Source organism: Eurosta solidaginis, chromosome 2 (genome assembly GCF_040869045.1).
Source record: "Eurosta solidaginis isolate ZX-2024a chromosome 2, ASM4086904v1, whole genome shotgun sequence".
Taxonomy (NCBI): Eukaryota; Metazoa; Arthropoda; class Insecta; order Diptera; family Tephritidae; genus Eurosta; species Eurosta solidaginis.
This window is the reverse complement of record NC_090320.1, coordinates 239752394-239774161: the sequence shown is the minus strand read 5'-3', so window position 1 is coordinate 239774161 and position 21768 is coordinate 239752394. Positions and strand designations below refer to the sequence as shown.

General features: G+C 35.2%; 2 protein-coding genes across 4 annotated transcripts in view; one reads left to right on the top strand and one right to left on the bottom strand.

The window, feature by feature from the left end:
* Trpgamma (Transient receptor potential cation channel gamma) overlaps positions 1–21768 on the top strand; it is a 362261-nt gene that overhangs the window by 30920 nt on the left and 309573 nt on the right. The window lies entirely within an intron of this gene.
* The window catches only part of grp (serine/threonine-protein kinase grp), a 138553-nt gene that overhangs the window by 55307 nt on the left and 61478 nt on the right, over positions 1–21768 (bottom strand). For all 3 annotated transcript variants that reach the window (XM_067767342.1, XM_067767343.1, XM_067767344.1), the window contains exons 2-3: positions 3812–3960; positions 1074–1511 (exon numbers count right to left, since the gene is read on the bottom strand). In XM_067767342.1, the coding sequence (XP_067623443.1) occupies positions 1074–1216 (143 nt within the window). In that variant the 5' untranslated portion in view covers positions 1217–1511; positions 3812–3960. The remainder of the gene's footprint in view (positions 1–1073; positions 1512–3811; positions 3961–21768) is intronic.

The following is a 21768-nucleotide window of genomic DNA, read 5'->3' as shown; positions in this document are numbered from 1 at the left end:
GTAATTTGGCAGCTGAGTATGTAATGTTGGGTTACATCCGAACTTAGCCTTCCTTGTTTTTTTGATTTTTAATTCTTTATTTATATTTTCTTCTCAAATTTTTTCATTTTAGCTGTTTTATTTGTATACAATTTTTTTATTTTTTTTTCTGTTCGTTACATTTTTTTACGTCTTAATTTTTCTTTTTTCTCCATCTTTGTTTTTTATTTTTATTTTATTTATATTATTTAAAATTTTTTTTTTAATTTCTTGCTATTTTTTTATATATATTTATTTTTTAATTTTTCTCATTTGGCTTTTTCATTTTAATTTTTGCTTAATTTTTTATTGAGATGCGAATATTCGAAAGTTATCATTTCGAACATGCTTTGATGTATTAAGGCCGACTTTTCATCTTTCCAAAATTCGTTAAAAAGTATTTGAAAACCTTTTCTAAAACTCAAAACTTATATTTTTCAAAAAATTCGAATAAAATATTTGAAATTTGTTGTTTTCTTTAAAATCACACTTTCGACTTTCATAAACATTTTGCATGTGTTGCGAATCCACAATTCACCATTTGTTTATCTTGATGTTCTAGTATCCGTAATGGAAAATAAATTTTCTCGAATTCAAGCACCAGAACTTGACTGATAAATTTCCTCAAATTTCATACAAACCCTCAAGATTCATTTTTTTTACTTATTCGAATTCAGCATATCAAAATCTTTTCAAAAACACTTTCCAATCCTCACTGCTTTCTTTTTTTACTAATATGCGAAATTTTACTATAATGTTTTACTAACGTCCCGAGAGACGTACTCGCTGTCTAAATTTGTGATTTTACGTCAAAAAAATTGCGCAGTATGGGATTGCTACTACTACTCTTCTGAGTTCAATACTACAAGCCGGAAATGATATCTTGTTTATAATTTCGACCTTGGTATCTCAAATTTTCTTTTAAAATTTGCATATTTCCTATATCATTTCTTAATCTAAAGAAAACAAAAAAAAAAAAAAAAAAACAAAAAATAATAACTAAAAATTAACAAAGGAAAGTATTTCATAATTAAAACAATTTTTTCAACACTCACTCTCCATAAGCTCCTTCACCAAGTGTTTGCGCCAATGTCCAACCTTCGACGAACTCTCGTGAGCCAATCTCACCTCCACCGACGCCTCCATTGGTATCTAACGCCTTTGGCGCATCAGACAAAGGCATTAGCGAGTCAGACATATTTATAGTGAATTGTGTTTTGTCGTCGTTTATTTTTTTATCTTTTGTGCCTTTGCTAAAACTATGTAAGTCGGCTTACCATGCAAACTCTCTTCGCTACCTTGTGAGTAAGTGTGACTACGTCCGTATTATCCTTTTGTGATTGTCTTCTCTTTATATTTGGCTCATAATAATCATTGTTGATTTGGTTGTAGATTCATGGACAACAAAGTCATTTCGTTTGAAATTCCTTCTCACCACCACTAACCAAGACTTCTGTCTGTTTTTGGTGACGTTTCGAGTCCTCACTTTGTTGCTATAAGTAAAAAATAGTTATTTTTGAAGAATGATGTTGAATATTAATGAAATCTTGTTGTAATTGTTAAGATAATGCACACTATGAATACGTTATGTGTACAAAATAGCAGGAACAATTATTTGCAAATTTATATGAAGTTTTTTTTCGTTACTTAAAAAAAAAAACAAATAATTGTATGTCGAAAACTATTTTCAAAAAAAGAATTGGTGAATTTGAGATCAAAATTTCTTTTTAATTTAGATTTTTTATTTAGTTGCAGGCATGTTTTTTAACCTGCAGTTAAGTACTCCGATTGATTATAGTTTTACAAGTAAGAAGTCTCTCAAAACCCTTTAAAATTGGAAATTTTTTCCAAAGGGTGCTAAGGTTCTTCTCTACAGAAATAAGGTTACTTCACATTGTGTATGAGACAGTCTAAAACACCCTTTGGAAAAAAACAAATGTCAACAATATACGAATTTCGAAAATGACTTCGAAAAAATTCGAAATTCCGGAAATTCATTAAATAGTTCAAATTTCTGTTTGGAATTTAGATTCTAATACTAGGTTCAAACACACACCAAATTGGCAATTTATACTATTTGGGCAATTTATTACGCAATTTGTCATATAATAAATTGTAATAATAAATTGCCAGTTTAAAAAAAATTGCGTAATAAATTGTTTCAAACTGCAAATGCAACATTGTAAAGTGTGTTTATTGAGTATACTTAAACGTCAGTTACGCATGGCTGAACTATATGGTTGGCTCATCTAATCAGCTGATTTTATGTCTTTCATTTCACTGGAGTACGGATTTCAAAAGAAGATGGCAAAATCAAAATCAAACCAAAACATTGAACACATTTTCTTACAACACACAAAAATTTCAAAGTTTTATGTTTTCATTCCATTTCATTCGCCTAATAATGTGCGTGTTCATTTTGACAGTCTGAACAAAGGTATGTTCTTGCTGTAGAGATGAGCCAACCAGCTATCAAATTACTATTGTGTAAGCTAAATCGAGTTGTATGAACAGCACTCAATTCAAATCGAAATTTCCTCAATTTATTTTTCTGTTTGAACATAGTATAACCAAAAATTTTGAATTTTTTAATGAGTTTCTCGAGTTTAGATTTTTTTCGGAATTAAGATTCCAACCAAATATTCTGAAATTTTAATGAATTTCTCGCAGGCATTTTTTCATTTTTTCGATGTCATAAAAATAATAAAATAGCTGCTAAAATTTGTAAATAATTTTTGCTGCTATTTTGTACTCGCAGGTGTATGGAGGCATGTATTGGAATTTAACTGGAAAATTTTTGTAAGAGAATCAGGGAAATTCCTAACCAAATTTTAAATTTAATTGAGCCGTTCGAAGTAGAAAGTCTACAGCCTCGTTCACAGCAATTGAAAAATTTTCTACACCGCTAAAAATATTAGTCTGAATTTAAGCAATTATAAATTTTTTTGTACTAAATTGGAAACATCAGAATTTACTAGGAAGATACGATTACGCGTAGTAAAAAACCACTCACAGAGTCGAATGGATATTTTGGCCCATCAGGTCAAGTAAGCTAGACCGACTTGCACCGTGAACCACCGATCTGGCAAGAGTTCTTTCCCGCCCGATTCTAAGTGGCCTTCCGCTACAAGGCAATGCCGTGAAGATTAGGTTTCCATTTTTTACAAAAAAAGCGCCTCGAATAAGAATACGCCTCACATAGACTGAATGTGTATGTGTCTCAGAAAACACTACGGGATTCAAGGGGTTGTGCAGCACAATTTATGACTTCTCCGACCCAGGCTAGGCTCAGGCGACCCCAAAGAGCCTCACGAAACGTAATCATATCAAATATTTACCACGATAGTCGGGATAGTGCCTTAATGGTGCTACTGAAAGAGTTGCCTTTCCGATATAACGACCTTACTCAGGTGAAAGCGTGGATCTCGTAGGCAAGTTTCTCTGGTTTTAATTTACGACTTTGGCGGATGTTCGCTTTCATTTAAAGGTCTGGTCCACATTCATTAGCATCCCGTCAAATAAGGAGTTCCGTCTGTTCACAGCATGACCTTCGTGTTCAGATACTTATCCCAAAAATCCATTGTTTTCGGAACCGACAAGATCTTTAATGGCTGTAAGGCGTTCATTAACAGTTTGCAATGCAATTGTGAAGACTCAAGACAAGCAAGTCTGCTTGGCTATCCAAAATATTATAGGTTAAACTTTTTCGATGGCATTATCCGTCATCATTAACTGTTATTGCCTAGATTCCTGCCTCAAAAAGAGTCATAATTACAGGGTTTGTTCAACTCACCTAAAAGCATGTAAGACGGCTAATGATCATCTCATGTCAAACGCTATATAATTTCTGATCTTTTTGCAAATTCTGATATTATGTCCGTATCTTTTTAGTTTTTGTTTTTGCTAGTAAAAAGTTCTTTCTTGGGTGGATGAAGTTCAGAGCTGAAAATAAAAGAATATGTTGAAAACTCGTTAGTTATATGATTATTAGGTATAATATCAAATTAAGCACCAAAATAGTGCAATGTGAAAAAATGTTGTGTTGTAGCTCTACAGTTTGACACTTTTTGGGATGATATCAAAATTAGTTTTGAGTCAACGCTCTGCTTCTTGTATTAGGTAATGGCAGATGTGAACAGCAAGCCGCATTGGTTTGGTGATAGCGTTATCCGCCTTTCATACCGAACGTCCTGCGCTCAAGCCCTGAAACTCCCAGCTTAGCAACAGCAACTAATATTCCTGGTTAGTTATTGTGCTTTTAAAAATTGTATAATGCAAAAACCTGTTCATAAAGAATTTTTTCAACAATGCATAGCTTTGGAAAACGCAAATATACAAAGTATGTTGTGTACGGAAATATATATATATGCAGCAGACAGCAATTGGAGGAAATTGTACAACAAGACGTGGCTTTTGTCGAGTCTGTTTGTCAATTAATCGATCATCGCACAAGTGCGAGGTCGAGTCCCACTCACGCAAGGAAAGGTTTGGAAAACGTTTCCAAGGTGTAATCAAAGCAGCTGTCGCCTCGTCCGTCCTAATGTCGCACCATATTTAAATTTTTCCCAAAATATTTAATGAATTAAAATTAATAATTTGCTTTAAACACGTTTTCATATATTAAGCAATAGAAGGTACTCCCCGCTTAGCAACAACTAAAATTCATGATAAATAAACGAAAGAAAACAAGTAAGGAAGTCTAAGTTCGGGTGAAACAGAACATTACATACCCAGCTGTACACTTGAAATGCTGTTGTTGTTTGTTTTGTGTGCTTAATAGTGCTGCGCAATAATACATACTACATATGGTTCTATTCTGAACTAATTTTTCTTCGAGTTATGGCTCCCGAAACATAGAAAATTCCTTTGTCATAAAAGGGGCGGTGCCACGCCCATTTTTTTAAATTTGAAGTTTTTCCTATTTATTGTTATAAATTCACTTGGGAAATGAAATACGATTGGTATAAAGCTCTTTTTTGCAAAGATATAGCTTATTTTATTCGTCCACGACCCTTTTAAAAATCTTTTATATAAAAGTCGGCATGGTCCTTAACCGATTTCGTTAATTTTTCCTCAAAGCATTCCTTATAGTAAAGGCAACCTCTCTGCCGAATTTTGTTACGATAGGTTTAACGATTTTTGATTTGTGATTAATAATATTTGTAAAATTGATTTTAATAAGTGGGCGGTGCCACGCCCATTTAAAAAATTTTTTTCATATTTTTATCATGAGTCTCAATATCAGTCAACATTCTAGGTGTATTATTTACTAAATAATCAGGTTTTTTGTGTTTTCCAAAATGTTATATATATAAAGTGGGCGTGGTTATCATCCCATTTCGCTCATTTTCAATACCAATCTATTCTGGGCCCAGATAAGCTCGTATACCAAATTTGGTGAAGATATCTCAATATTTACTCAAGTTACCGTGTTAACGGATAGACGGACGGACATGGCTCAATCACATTTTTTTTCGATACTGATAATTTTGATATATGGCAGTCTATATCTATCTCGATTCCTTTATACCTGTACAACCAACCGATATCCAATCAAAGTTATAATAACCTGTGTGCAAGTACAGCTGGGTATAAAAATAATTGATGACATTTTTTACACATTTACACTGCTATTTGTGTATTCGCCGCTGTATACACGGAACTGCATACGTTAAGTTGAGTCCGTGAGGGCCTCACAGAGATTGAATGGTCCAAGGCGTTACCAGCAGTTTGTTCAGCGATCAAACTGAAAACCCTATCGAAAACCAGGGTCTATGGTAATAAATACGCCCTCTTGGCAAATACTAGCAGCTTTCTAGGACCTATGCCACTTGCTGCTTCCAGATCTGATAGCTGTATCGGAACTGTATACCCACGGGTATTTATTATGCGGTAGCAAAACAACGCATCTTGTTCGAAAAAGATTACGAAAAATTTTGCCGCTAGTTGACACATGTATCATGCTGTTCATACACCTTGTTTAAAGCTTGGATATTCAAAATCGCGTATGTATGATTTTGTAAATCTAATACTCACGTGACTGCGAAATAGCCGGCGCGTTAGAGTTAAGAGTTACCTGCATTTTCTCTTTGTTTAAACTTTCTCATATGTATATGGTCCGTTATAGAATGCATATAAATTTGCAAAAACCTAATTCCAGTAATTCCAGCACTAACAAACTCCATTATGTAAATATGTTTGTATATCCCAGATCAAATTATTAACCCAGCCGTAACAAACGATTAATCTTCGATGACTGAATTCTATTTAAAGCGTTTTATGGTCAACAAACAAAAACACACATGCATATATAATACATTCGTATTGGGTATATAAACCAAAACCTGATTTCGAAATTTATAAATGGCGTGCAAAATATAAAAAAACAGCACAAGAAGCGAGAAATTAAAAACAAGAAAAACCAAAATTATCTGCCACGTTTGGCACTTTGCACGTATGATCAAATACTTAAGTATGTACGGCTGTATATATATAAAAATGTATATCAAGCCATACAAAATTTCACATTATATACATGAAAGCGGCTAGCGGAGGTGCCATTCGAAAGCAGGGTTCAAAAAGTTTTTGGAAGACCACTGCAATCATACAAATTTGGATAAATAGACGCTTGCTTGCCGTTACTGAAAAATGTCAAGCGGAACTAAATCTAACTCAAAGTTAGATTTGAATTTTGTCAAAAATGTACGACTCTTAACGCTCACGAGGAGCCGCATTACAAATGGACTCAAAGTCCATCGGCCGTCATAACTTTCGAATATTAGATACAATATCGAAACAAGAGACTTGATTTGACATTCGTTGCTTTCGCCATAAACCAAATGAGATGCCCATTTATATTGAAACCAGAGTTGTTAAGGAATGCATTCCATTTGAAATAATTATACCTTTGATGGCAGCTCCAGATGATTGCAAAACTTTTTTGTTAGTCCGGAATAATTAATAAAAAAAATTAGTCATAATTCCTTTTTGCATTTCAGACTAACTATACCTTCATTTTTCCTCCTTTTTTATTCCATGGATTGCATTCATTGGACTGCAAAACTCGGTGGAATGCATTCCGCAATACTTTGTATTCCTTTTGCTTTTACTATTATTCACTTGTTTTTGTTATTCCATATGCCGAATGCCTTTAAATTTTATTATTCCACACGAGGTGTGCAAAAATGATTAATTAAAGTGGACTAACAAAAAGGAATAATTTTTAAAACAATCTATTCATTATTCCAAAAAAAAAGGAAAAAAGGCTGCAATCCAAAAGTGTTCGTCCGGGAATGGAAATGCATAGATTGCATTCCTTAATAACTTTGAATGAAACCACATGGCGTAATAATCAAAACATACATACTAGATACAAATTTCAAAAAAATATTTAATAATGAATTTATATTTCAACACGATTTGTTAAATAAGTGTACAACAACAACCAACGATGAAATTGCATGACTACTAGATTTTTTTTTTATTTTTTTTATTTTAGATTGATTTCAATATTTCTTTATTTTAAATAATTTTTTGTTATCTAAACGGATTAATTTTGACTTTTTTTATTATTCTCATTTTATTTTAATTTTTTAATTACAGATTATGAAAAATAAATTATTATCTTTCGGTAGTTTTAATTAATTGATTAATTTTTGATTCCTCATTGATTAAAATGATTATTGCTTTCTTTTTTTTATTTTAGCCGTTTTCGATTTTTTTAATCTAATAAAATGATTATCATTAGATTTAATTCTTCCACAATTTTTATATTTTAAGATTATTTACTAAAATATTATTTTTGACTGTTATTATAATTTTTTTTTCACAAAAAAATATAATTAAATTATTTTTTTTTACTACTAAATTGGCTTTTAAAGGGTTTTGGCAGTCCAGAAAGTCAGTAGCTTCATCGCTGTGCTAACTATTTTTTGTATATTTTAATTAAATTATTATTTTTAGCTTCTTTAACTAAATAATTACTAGGATTATTTTTGACAATTTTTGACTAATGTTAACTATTTGGTTATATTATTGTTTTTCATTTTTTTTTTTTTGTAATTGCGCGATTAAGTTGAGCACTTCATTTTAAATAATTTTCGGTTTTTGAGCTGATTATATTTGAATTTTTTTTGATTTTTAATTAAATATTATTTTAGTTAAACTATTTTTTTGTATTAGTTTTTATTAACTGGTTTATTTTTAATTTCATTATCTTAATGATTAATAGGATTACATTTGACAATTTTTTGATTTCCTTGTTTTAATGATTTTTAATTTTTTTTATCCACAGATTGTAATAATTAAATGATTATTTTGCACTGGTATCGATTATTTGTATATATATTTTGAGATTATTTTAAATTTCTTTACTAAATGATTAATATCGTTTTTTGGACGGTATTTATTTTTTAATTACTTTCGATTTAGCTTAATGATTAATATTACTATTTTTGACTTACGTTAATTATTTGATTATTTTCAATTTAATCTTTAATTTTTTAACGACAACCTAATATAATTAAATTAGATTTTTGTATCATCAAACAACTGTTACTTTTAATTTACTTAATTAAATGACTAATATAATTATTTTGAACAATTTTAATTTATTTCATTACTGAAATTATTTTTTATTAACTAAAATATTCATATCAAGCTTTTGACATTAAATTATTACTTTTGACTATATATAATTTTTATATTATTTTATTTTAAATTTTTTCCGATTTAAAAAAAAATATTTTTTCTTAATTTCTACTCGAACTTTTATATATTATTTTTTTGCATTATTATTTAAATTAAACTAATCAAATAATAAAAAAACAATAATCCGATAGCGTATGTTAATTAAATTTATTTGATTATTTTTGTTTTCATTATTTGATTCTTCTTTTATTACCTAATTGTGTGATTATTTAAATTGATTATTTCATTGATAAATAATATAATTTTATTTAATTTATACATTTATTTATTTATTTCAACAATTATTAATTGCTGCTTTGATAAAACTAGATACAAAATAAAATTACGAAATGGATAAAAAATGCTAATCACTAGGTGTGTGGGGATCTGGGCATATAGTGCATTTTATATCACATCTTCTGTTTCGTCCCAACCGCTGCCCTTTATGAAAGACTCGGCCCATATCTAAACGCCCTACCATAAGCCGAAATAAAATTTGCATTTACTCAGTTTTCCCCTTACCATCTCTTCTGGACTCTAATTCTTAATTTTTCTCACTTTACTCTTTCTCTTAACCTCTACTTCTTTCTCTATCCTCAATGGAAGTTTATCGCTATGTAAAAAATGCGGTATCTGCGGTTCCTATCCTTCCACTAGTTACTAGTTTCACATCCTTTTGTCTTTATTATCTCCTTTACTATCCCTCTCACATTCACTACCTTCGTATATCTTGTTAATCAGCTTTTTCTCTTTCCCTACGTCTAATATCAGAAAATCTCTACCACAGCCCCACCAATTGGACATTTTTAACCATAAAAACTAAGCCCTGATTAGAGTAGTGTAGACCAATACAGTCCCTTCTTCAACCCTGTAAGTGACTTTCGAAAGTCAATGTAACCGAGCAGCGAGGAAGCATATATCTCACTCAATTCCTACCGCTGCTGAGGACAATAGCGCGGGGCGGAGCATGTGAAAAGATAAGGAATGCCGAGCTGCCTCGCACTACTGCTTACTGTGCAGGATGTATGCTTGAGTGCGAGATCCTAGGTTGTGGCTTATAGAAATATTAGCCAGAAGTGTTTAATAAAAATGTCGACGGATGCCAATTCAAGGAGAAATAACGATGAGCTCTACCGTGCTTCACGGAAACATTAACATTTTTCAGAATAAAAATATTTTGAAATTACTACCCGGGGTTCTGAAGGCTCATATTCATATTGTGCATATGTACATATATGTCAAACAATTAAATCGAGAAAAATCTAACCCAAAGTAAAAGTCTCCCAAGAGCAGCATCCATATGACAAAAAAAAATAATCATAAAAGAGCAAAATTGAAATTCTTTGCTGGATGATTGGTTAGCTTGTTGGTTGACCGGCTCGATTGGTGCATGCATCTTTGGCATGAAATATCATGCAGATAACATTGTATTGTACATCCTTTTGGTTTGATTGTGATTTGTGTTGTGTTGTAATTTTTCATTCTTTGGCATGGTCATGGTTCATAGTAAGATGAGTATGTATTTAGCAGGAGTAAGCCCAACGGCATTAGAAGCAACACCAAATACCGAGCACCAAACAAGCAGTACCCCATCATGCATCAAGTAAATACATACCAAGTGCTAAAAGTAGCAGAGCACTTGAATAACCTAGACAAACGCATGCGCACTGCACCAGTGATGGCAGCAGCTCAAAAAGGTGACCAAGAGCAAGAAATGTGTGTGCGCACTACGAGAGCACCAGGAGCAGCAGCAGCAGCTGTAGCATCACACTGTGAGTGTAGAATAGGAGGTAAAAAAAAGTAGTAACAAAATGGTATATACCCGAGGGGTAAGTATTTATATTACGTCGTGCTCTAATCGAGTTTAACAAAATCACAAACAAGAAAAAAAGAGAAAAAAAGAATAACACGAGCAAATTTAATCTGTTTGAATCATAATTCCAGGTACAAAAAATTGGTATTATGCAAAAAGCAAATGCAATCAATAAAATTATTTTTTTGCGTTATAGGCCGCTATCGGTGACGGTGTTTACCAACCAGCAGAGTTGCCATCCTGGCTTTAAAAATTTAGGAACACAATCATATCACTATAGAGCATGTTAACCCTCTAGCGACCTGTATAATAAATTTGTATACTAGTAGTTTTATAATGCAGTTTTGAAAACTTGTTGCAAGCCGAGAAAGGTGAAATCGCTATGAGCGCTGATTCGGGATTGGAAAGCGTGAAGTCAGTGAGTTCGATAATTGCGGGGTTTGCGAGGCAAGATAAAGAAACAGAGTTGAGAAGAGAGACACTGGGGAAGAAGGCATTCTCACAATACTGGTCTGCATTAAAAAGAGTACAGCGCTTATGAGCCGTATTCGACTAAATCGACGCCGAGACGAGTTCAGTTGGAATAAAAGAGCAGCCGCTGACTATGAAGACAAAAAATCTTAGCAAACACTTTAGGCATATGTCTATCGCAAGTTGAAGACTTTAGCGTTACTTTTATTATTATTAGGCCTTGATGTACTGCGACCTTTATTTAGATATATTGTGCTTGACCTATCAGCCTATTACTGCATGTGGAAACTTTTAATGCATTTAAGAACCTCTTCAAGCATTTTACTTTTTATCACGAAGGGATTAAGAGTCATGCCACCTGTCTTGCTAGTGTGAAGCATTCGCGCAGAATGTGAACCGTCGGTTCATTCTCCAGCCCACAAGAGATTTAACTTACTTATGTGATATCTAAGACTACAATGTCCCGTATAACACCCAGTGAGAATTAGGTAATCTGTTTAGAATAATGAGTTTGGCTGATACTCCTGTTGCTGGTACTATAAACTGTCTTTGCCTGGGGCATTCAATCTAGTGTTGCCTAACTGCTTAGTTTCGCAGCTACTTATGGTTTCCCTAGTGTGTGCCTTTGCGAGTCTACAGAAGGGCTCTGACCATTGACTGCTGCTATAGCATCCTGCTTGACCTGTAGAAAGAGAGCTATTTAGTGTTTTGGTTAGTACGATGCGGAACGAACCCAATACACCACTACCATGCTTCGATTCAGCGGAATTATGGGAAAATGCGGTAAAGTTGATAATGCGCAACAATGATGCGATCTTGAAAAAGCCTAAAGGAAGTTCTTCCAACCATGCAAAGTCAAGGCACATGTACAGTGTTTGATGTCGTGAATAGAGCGCTGATCTTTATGTCGGAAGAAGCGCTGCTCCTTCGGTAGGTTCAGAAGCCAACCATAACCGCACGAGATTGGAAGGTACATCGAATATTTCGATCAAGCAAAAGGTTGAGCGCTTTATCCACGAAATGAACAAGTATAACGGAGGCTATGTTATACACAGAGCTTTGGAAAATGCCCCGAGGCATGAATAATATTCACCTGTGTCTCGTAAATAATACACATAAGAACAACAAACATAATACGTTAGAAGCAAGAGAGGTAGTAAGAAGCCCCGAATGCCTGAGATTAGCGGCAAAAAGTGATCATAATGTAAGTGAAACGGCAAAGTTGATGGATGCCAAAAACAACGCAATGATGACGCGAGTCTTGCAGATAAACCTGCAACACAGTATGTAGTTGGAGATTTTTATGGACAAGGAGGAGCTTAATGATCAATCCTCAGTACTTGAGAACATAATTCTACGCACGCACTCTCATGTATCGTTGGCAAATCCGACACTTTTTCAGGAATCGTTACTGTGAATTCTCAGTCACAGCGATTTTTATTCGTGAATGGGACTGAAAAGTGTTAGCAGAGATCATCATGATCAGAATCGCTGTTTGTAATCGTAGCCACCGTTTCAATTACAGTTCCCGTCCCAGCGAGGCTTGTGGATTAATTATTCATTTCTTTGTGCTACCACCCATTGCTAGGTGTCGCAGCTTGTTTCAATCTACTTCCAGGTTTATCCGTCGTAGTTTGTGCCTGTGATTGCCTTTTTTAGTCACAGCGATTTCTCCGAATTTAATTTACTGTGATTTTTAAGTCGTTGTGACAAAATCACAGGTACATAATTACTTGCAAACACTACTGCCATGAGACAACGAGTGCTCTGGAGAGAAGTTATCTGTATTACGAGCCTCATATACAGGTTGATCAAAGTTTTTAGTGGGGGAGGACCGAGTATGTCTCCCAAAAACTTGAAAGCTAGTCAAGCTGCAGAAGAATAAGAACAATGTGCTAAATATCATTAGAACTAACTAAGGGGACAACTCTACACCCCAAAACATTTCTCACCTTCTCCATTGCTTATTTTCATCGACCTTTAAGTACTTGCCCGCACTGCAGAAAAAACCAGAAATATGTGAACATGGCGTTATTTTTAAATACAAACTCAAACGAAAATAGTAAAAGAAAAAAAAAGACGTTATTTTAAGCGGTTGGTAAAAAAAGATCCAAATGGCTAGTGAGCGAGGGAGTTGAACGAGTAATGAACTTTGTTGCCAGTGGGCGAATGATTTGAAAAAAAGAAAAAAAACAAGTAAGGAAGTCTAAGTTCGGGTGAAACCGAACATTATATACCCAGCTGTACACTTGAAATGCTGTTGTTGTTTGTTTCTATTCTGAACTAATGTTTCTTCGAGTTATGGCTCCCGAAACATAGAAAATTGATTAGTCATAAAAGGGGCGGTGCCACGCCCATTTTTTTAAATTTGAAGTTTTTCCTATTTGTTGTTATAAATCCACTTGGGAAATGAAATACCATTGATATAAAGCTTTTTTTGCAAAGATATAGCTTATTTTATTCATCCACGACCCTTTTGAAAATCTTTTATATAAAAGTGGGCGTGGTCCTTAACCGATTTCGTTAATTTTTCTTCAAAGAATTCCTTATAGTAAAGGCAACCTCTCTGTCGAATTTTGTTACGATAGGTTTAACGATTTTGATTTATGATTAATAATATTTGTAAAATTGATTTTATCACAGGTGGGCGGTGCCACGCCCATTTAAAATTTTTTTTCAAATCTTTATTAAGAGTCTCAATATCAGTCCACACATAAAATTTCAACATTCTAGGTGTATTATTTACTAAATAATCAGGCTTTTTGTGTTTTCCAAAATGTTATATATATACAAGGTGGGCGTGGTGTGGTTATCATCCGATTTCGCTCATTTTCAATACCAATCTATTCTGGGTCCAGAAGGTGAAGATATCTCAATATGTACTCAAGTTATCGTGTTAACGGACGGACGGACACGGCTCAATCAAATTTTTTTTCGATACTGATAATTTTGATATATGGAAGTCTTTATCTATTTCGATTCCTTTATACTTGTACAACCAACCGTTATCCAATCAAAGTTATAATGCCCTGTGTATAAGTACAGGAGGGTATAAAAAATTATAACAATAAATCTGTTATGCAGTAAAGAAGCGGACACAACGGCAAAAGTAATAGCAATAGGGCACGCGAGAAAGCTGAAGTTTGTATTTACATGGGTATATATGGCGGCGGCAAACAAAAGTTCGTAAGCGTCGTAAGTTTTCGGCTATGTTCACCACTATTTAAATCTGGCTACGAAGATGCCAAAACAGAGCTCACATATCCCGTTATTTTTTAAGAACAACGGCACCTGTGACTGTGTCTTCTCTGTCGCAGTGCTTTTTAAGCAGGATTGTGGCGAAATCGTTAGGAAGAATTAGCTAAGTCAGTGCTATCTATCTACAGCTAGATTTCGCAGTAAGCCGCAACACTGGCAGAAAAGAAAAAGTCCTCGCTCGTAACTTACCGCATTATCACGGAGCAGATAGCAGCGCTGAAAAGAATCAACGTTTCATATTGTCGCAGCTAAGCTGCTAGCGAGAGCGTTTACATAGCTCCCTTTTTCTACGACATAGTGACAATAAAAACACAAACATTTTCGATTCGTATTACGGCAGCTAATAGTTCCAGTGTCGAGAGTGAGGTTGCCATTACTTGTAGGCCTGATTGTGAGCATGTTGCATATGCTGTCACACAAGTCAGTCGATAACAGCGCCTTCTTCAAAACTGTCCTTGCAATTTACTGCGATCTTCCGCACGCTGTGACTGTGCCCACTCTGCTCCAGAATAGATTATTTTTTGTAGAATATGCAACTGAAATGAGCGAACTTTTATTAGGCCACCAACTGACACAAGCCAATAATTTAGATCGTGGTGTACGTATATACATATATAGATTAAGAATAGGAAAAGGAAGAAACTTGGAGGCTGTTACAGAAAATTTTGGATTTAAGGTGAACGCACTTAAACAGTGAGCGTGCAGGTTAAAGTTAGGTTAGTTACAATTAAGCGACAAATTTCGTTTGAATGGTTGTTTTTTATGTTTGTACATGCGTAGATGTATATAGGTATCTGTCATCATCATCATCATCATTAATTGGACCTTAACCGCCCAAGCGATGTTGGCCGTTTAGTAACAAGTCACACCAGCTATCCCTGCTTAACGATAGCTGACGCCAAATGCGAGTGCCAAGAGAGGCTATGTCTTCATCAAACTCCTTCTCCCAACTCAGTGAAGACCTCCCCCTTCCTCTGCTACCAAACTGCGGTGTCTACATAAGTAGATTCATATGTAAGAGTGTGTAATAAGTTAGCTAGCGGAGGTCGGATTTACTTCCCCTTAAAGCGTCCTTAATCTACGTAAGAGCTTCGAGTGCTATCCATGCCGCTCCATCAAGCTCACTGCCCTGTTTTTTTTTTTTTATTGATAAATGTGATAAACTGCAGGCATAGCGTACTGAGGGACTTGTTATCCGAATCCCAACATCGATTTGGCAGCCGACAAATGGAAGTATTACAGTCAGCTCGTAAAAGTAGCACCGAGTAATGTCGCCGCTTACAGCACTATAATTTAGTCCGCAGGTAGCGCTGGGATCAGGTATTTTCTTAAATTTATCTAACTTCGTCTTTGGGCTCATTTTTTATTAAAATGTTATTTCCAGCAGGTTGAGGAGCTAACAATATTCCCTCGATCCATACCCAAAAAATCCAGGCGTAGGAAAAAACCTTCTCGAGGCATTCGGTAAAGTAACATAAGGAACTGGTACCGAAGCTTATCGGATTCATATCCGATAAGGGCTGTCCATATTCCTAGGTTACCAGAATTTGTTTGATGGCCAAACAGAAAAACCTCAAATCAGTACCAGGGCTTATGTTATATAATAACTCCGTCCTCTTGGCAAATACTAAAATTTTTCGAGAACCTAGTTGAAATATTGCCACGAGATTTGGCAACTCTGTCGCCTCAATGTTGTAGCTGGAACCTTAACCTCGCGAGTGCAGAACACAAACACAGAACATGCTAACCGTTTCTTCCTGCAACTCGCATTTCCTACATGATATACAACTTCTGTCTCTTTTTGACTTCTCGCAAACGTATTGGAACTTCCGCCGTCAATTCATCGAGTGCTGCACCCTCGGTAATCGGCCTTTTCGTTACCTTCTATCCCTTTATGACCGGTATATATTCGTGCTGAAATTTGATACAATGAAAATTTTCGGACGAATAGGGACAACAAAATTATAAATTTTTGTCTTAGTTTTACAAAAATTCAATGCCCCGAACAAATCATATACATTATTTCTAATTGCTGTTTTTATGTACGGGTCCCTTTTTCGCTCTTACTTGGAATCCATATCTATAAATAAAGTTTTTGTTGTAAAGATGGAGATTTGAGCTATTAGCGAGCTTTGGGCAATTTTGGTCGTAGTGCTTTTGTTTAGCTATATTTTATTAAAATAATTTGTTAAAAATAAAAGATTGGGAGCACACAAAGAAAGCTATTTGTACTATGGCACTATTGTGAATATTTGCACTGCATTACCGGTAGTTGCTGCCACACGCCATATGGCAGCGCAAGCTGTAAATTTTAATTGATTGATAGAACAGCTGATTTCTGTTGATATTTGATAAGAGACATTTATATTGGTTGCGCAAGATGAGCACGCCAGATGGCAGCGCAAGCTGTAAGTTTTGATTGATAGAACAGCTGATTTCTGTTGATATTTGATAAGAGACATTTATATTGGTTGCGCAATATGCGCACGGTTCCGGCTCGTTTTTGTATTATTTGAGTTGTGAAACACTTTTGGATAAAATTGATCAAAAAGTACCTAGTCATGGAACAGACCTAATATAGATAGCATTGCAAACCAACTCAACTACGTTCACACTAACTGAAAGCATACATCCGCGCTGTTCCAATATAAGACTACTGCTTATTATTTCGTTCAACCAAACGACCAAGTAAAACAACGTACGAGCAAAAGACTAGACGGCCGAAACAACCGGCCGAATGACCAACTAATTCACAGAACAACGAATATGTGACGTACAAAGGTTTCAATTCAATACTACTTCAAACTTGGCTCAGTATTTTTAGGCTACCACACTTAGCATGAATGTAGTGGGACGATAGCCGGCCGGTCGGTCGGTCGGTCCAAAATATCTGATGATGATGCTGCTGCTGCTGCAGAACGACGCGTGAAAAGGAACAAGCCAAATTTATAGTGTCTACTGCTACTGCTGAGTTGCTCTCTTGCTCGCCATTGAGTTACGAGCTTTATACTCTTTTTGAGCTTCCTTTTTTGTTTGCTCATATAATAGTATCTCTACTTCGCAGCCATCTCCGAATGTTTTGGAGGATAACGATGTTGCATACGTTTTTTTTTTTTTTGTTTTTTGTTTTTTCATGTTGTACCATTGTTCCACCAAGTGTGCTGCTGTTGCTGCCTCCTTCAAGCAATAAACGACTTGCTGACAAAGACAAACAGACTCTTATGATTGCACGCGCGTTCAACAGGCCACATTACATTATTAAATTTTGTACCCCCTCCTCTCCTCCTTCTACTACACCATCATTTTATGCGCATTTAGGATTTCTACGCTCTATTTCTGTTGCGTGTATACTCCTACCTCATGTACTCCCCGCCCGTTCCTGATCAGAGTTCATATTCGCTGGCACATTCAACAGAGACGCATACCTAGCACCTAAAATATTCCTTCGGCTGTCATATGCGTCTTTTGTCTGCTACTTTCTGCCTTTCTCCCTCCAGCCCATTTCTGCAAAGTATGTCTTGATTGTCTTTGGCTGTTACCTCTGCTGATGGTCAGTCAACGACCACTGCCGAGGTCGTCGTGGTAGGGTTGTTTGATAAGTGTTGTTGTTAGTTCGGGTTTTAGAAGGTACAGAAGTGCAAGAATATGGTTGAATAGTTATCTACTAAAAATATTATACGAGTTGAATGCATGTATGTCATGTTTGAGCCTTGTGTAACATTTAAGACACATTTTATAGATACATAGTTGGCTTCAAAATCACACCAACAATTTGACTTATTGACGTATAATAGTTAATATCTACTAGGTATCTACTTTGGTCTGGTAAATTGAGATGCTTCCATATGTACATATTTTTACAGATTTCGTATGCAAATTGAATTTTAAGTAAATATTGACATATGTACTTACACACGAGGACATTTTATGTCAGTCATTTAAGTAATGCCAAATTTACACAGTTCAAAAGCTTTCAATCCTCCACATGTCGACATTTTATGTCAGTCATTTAAGTAATGCCAAATTTACACAGTTCAAAAGCTTTTAATCCTCCACATGTCGACGTTTTGGCTTTTTGGCAATATGACAAATAGATATGTGAGGTGTGTTCGATGTTGTCTTCCCAACGAATGTCATTTGGTTGCCCCTTTCGTCTCTTATAAATTCCGAACTATCGTTGTATCTCTACACCGCCATTATGCTACCCGCTACCCATGAGGATTTCGTAAAATGTACCGCGTTACTGTGAGCATTCGTACGTGTAGAAGCCTACGCAAATGGAGAAAGCTTCTGATCGCCTTCATTCATGAGGGGGGTGGCCAGGGCGTTGGTTTTATGTGCGGTGTGCACCCATATATCCTCTCTCCACTCAATATCCATATGGTGATGGACTAATGGGAGAAAGCGCCAACCTGACAAGACAACCCAATGAAAAAATGTCTTGGATAGTGAGACAACAGTTTTGTGATTTTGACCATTATAAAAGTTTAAAGGCTTACGATGGATGTGCATATACCTGAAATGCCTAGTCCCTTAATCGGGATGATATTTCCGCCAATTTGGTTGATGCTCTCTTGAAGGCAAAGACTTAAAACATCTGTATCCAAGATATGCAGTAGACGGGACACGAAGAAGATGACATTTTCTGGACTAGCCAAGATGATCGCAGTTTTGGTATCAGATTCGTTATGGGGGAAAGATTTGTTGTTGTTATTGTTCTAGCCGTGGAGAAAGACTTCGTCGCCAAGTACAAAGCTTCATGCCTGTGTAAATGTCTCGACAATATCCGTATAGAAGCATAATTTTTTGATAATCGTAACTCATATTATATATATATATTTTCTCACAGGCGAAACGTTCAGTTTCTATGACAAACCTCAACTTATTCATTCATTGGTTGATCGAATTCGTCGGTGTCCATATTCACTAGGTTTAAACATGAAAGGAATCGCGAAGCACCATGACAGCCCCCTATTTAAAAATGCGCAACCAAATTAGCCAGATTTGCATTGGCTCAGATCACTATCTCGCCGTGTCTAAAGTCTGCATCCGCCTCTGCAAATCTAAAAGCGTGCAACACATAAAAACACAAGATTGCGGTTGAATAGCTGTAATCGCGACAGACGGCTGATATCTGGCAGCATGGTTCTCACATCTACTCTCTCGGAGCATACAGATGGTAAGCAACATAGGCATGAATGGGCGTGAATGGGGAAAGCTAGAGCAACTCGTCAGCGAAAATGACGACCTGTGAACCGATGTCCAGAAATGCTTAGATTATGAAGAAAAACATATCTGCCCTCTTGAAACGTGGCATACCGTCACTTTAAATTTCCACATATTGATACTCGTTTCCCTAGTAGTATTCTACATAATCAATCTACGGTTATCATGTTCACGACATGGGAGAAGACGCGACTACTAATAGGTAACCACGTCAACGATATTCTGCTCCCGACTGCCAACGATACAAAAGTTCTAGACACTTATTCTGTATCTCGATACGAAACCAATTTTATTCGCATTTGCAAAAAAAATTGATGCGGTTTGACCGAATTGCATTTCCTTTCGCATCGCTACGCAGAATAAGGCCCATGATATTTTCCAGCAGCTAAAACCCCATGACTCTATACTACTTGAGTTGTTTTTAATATTCAAAGCAAATGGTCGATCAAATTTTAAGATCGTAGGGAACAAAAACGAAATTGTAGGTATGTTGGAAAACTACTCTAAGATCTGTATTTTTATGACGCTGCAGCGCGACAGACCCCTGTTTGAAACTAAACCGTTTCCAAAGCAGGAATAAGGCGAGGCTTTGGCGACTCCAAGTTCCTCATGGAACTAGGGGGTGGGGAGGGCTGCTTGGCATAGAAGGTTTAATGTGGTCATATAAATCGTTCCCGAGATGGTCGGGCTAGTACCTTAATAGTGCTTTGTTACCGGAACGTACCGGATCTATATCCGGCAAATGACCATCAACATCGGTAACACTCCCGAAACCTTCGGGGAGTGTCTTTATCGTTAATACAACAACAACAACAACACCGACAACAACAAAGCATGTACTTTTAGACTGAATGAATTAAATAATTAAATAGAATGCGCACAAAGAAAGGACTAGTAATTCAGATTGATATTATTGACAGGTTGACTTAGCACATTCTTTTTAACAGCTGGCGACTTACCATATTTACACATCATTGCCCACAGCACGTAAAAATGAAAAATTTTTTTTTTGTGATCGATGTATTTTGAATTCAGTTTTAAAACTGCATTAAACTAAAATTTTTCAAAAAAGTGACTTAGCACATTTTCACATTAAGCTAACGATATGTAGCTTAATTTTTTATATGAAAGATAATCTGAAACACGCTTTGAAAAAAAAAAAAATTTAAATCAATGCGAATTTTGAGAGACATATGACTTGTACTTTGTGAGACTAAAATGGATTGCGCCACAAATCTGCGTACTCAAAAAAAAATTCTAAAAAATATAAATAAAAAATTCTTAAAAATATAAATAAAAAATTTGAAATTTTTACAAAATTTTCTTGAAGTTTCGAATTTTTGCGTAAACGTTTTTGATATAATTATATTGATATAAAAATAACAGTTGAGGTATTGATAATAAAACACTGTTGAAAATCCAATGTTACTAAGCTCTATGAAGCGCGCCTGTAAATATTCCACACGATTTGTATTAAAAACAATATAGATTAGATATGTACCAAATCGTGTATAAAAGGAATAGCTACAAAAAAGGCATTACTTAAAGACATGTTACAAACTGTGCAGCGCGGCATTCATATGGCTGGATGGATAGAGGTATCTGCCTTAACACCAGTATGAATTTTAAAGATTTCGAGCTCAAAACTCAGCTCCCGAACTAACTGATGACGAAGTGAAATTCATGAAAAACATGTCCGAGTAATCACCGCAGTGTGATTTTGTAATCTTTCTCTAATATCAATAACAAGAAGTTTTTTCTAAAATTATTAACAATAGAAAAGAAAATTTTAATCGACGAAATTTGATAAAAGTTGCCACTGCTTATTGCGAAATTGCAACTGTAGGTTTGAAACGTTTTACTTAAATGATCAAAGTACACTTAAACTACGAAGTTAATAAACGCTTGGAAGTGCCTTATAAGTATTTTGTAGCGAAGGTTCTTTCGCAAGTTGGCAAAACTAACCCTGCAAAAATTGTTGGATTACGTGTTCCATTTTTTTCATGTTGGAGTACTCTAAAAATACTCCTTTGCAATGCGTTTGCGGACCACCATTAGCCGATCATTGCTCGTGTTTTAACGACCGTGATCACGACACGTTGACGATCGAACAGAGTTGCCAAAAGTAAAATATTGCACACAAATAACTGATAATAAAATTTTACTAGGGCAACTCTGATAAAATGCAACCGCACAACTGGTTTTATGTATACATACTATAGTATAGAGAAATATTCAAAGAGGAATTGTGTCGGAAAGAATTATCGGAGTGAATTTAATTTAAAAGACAAACA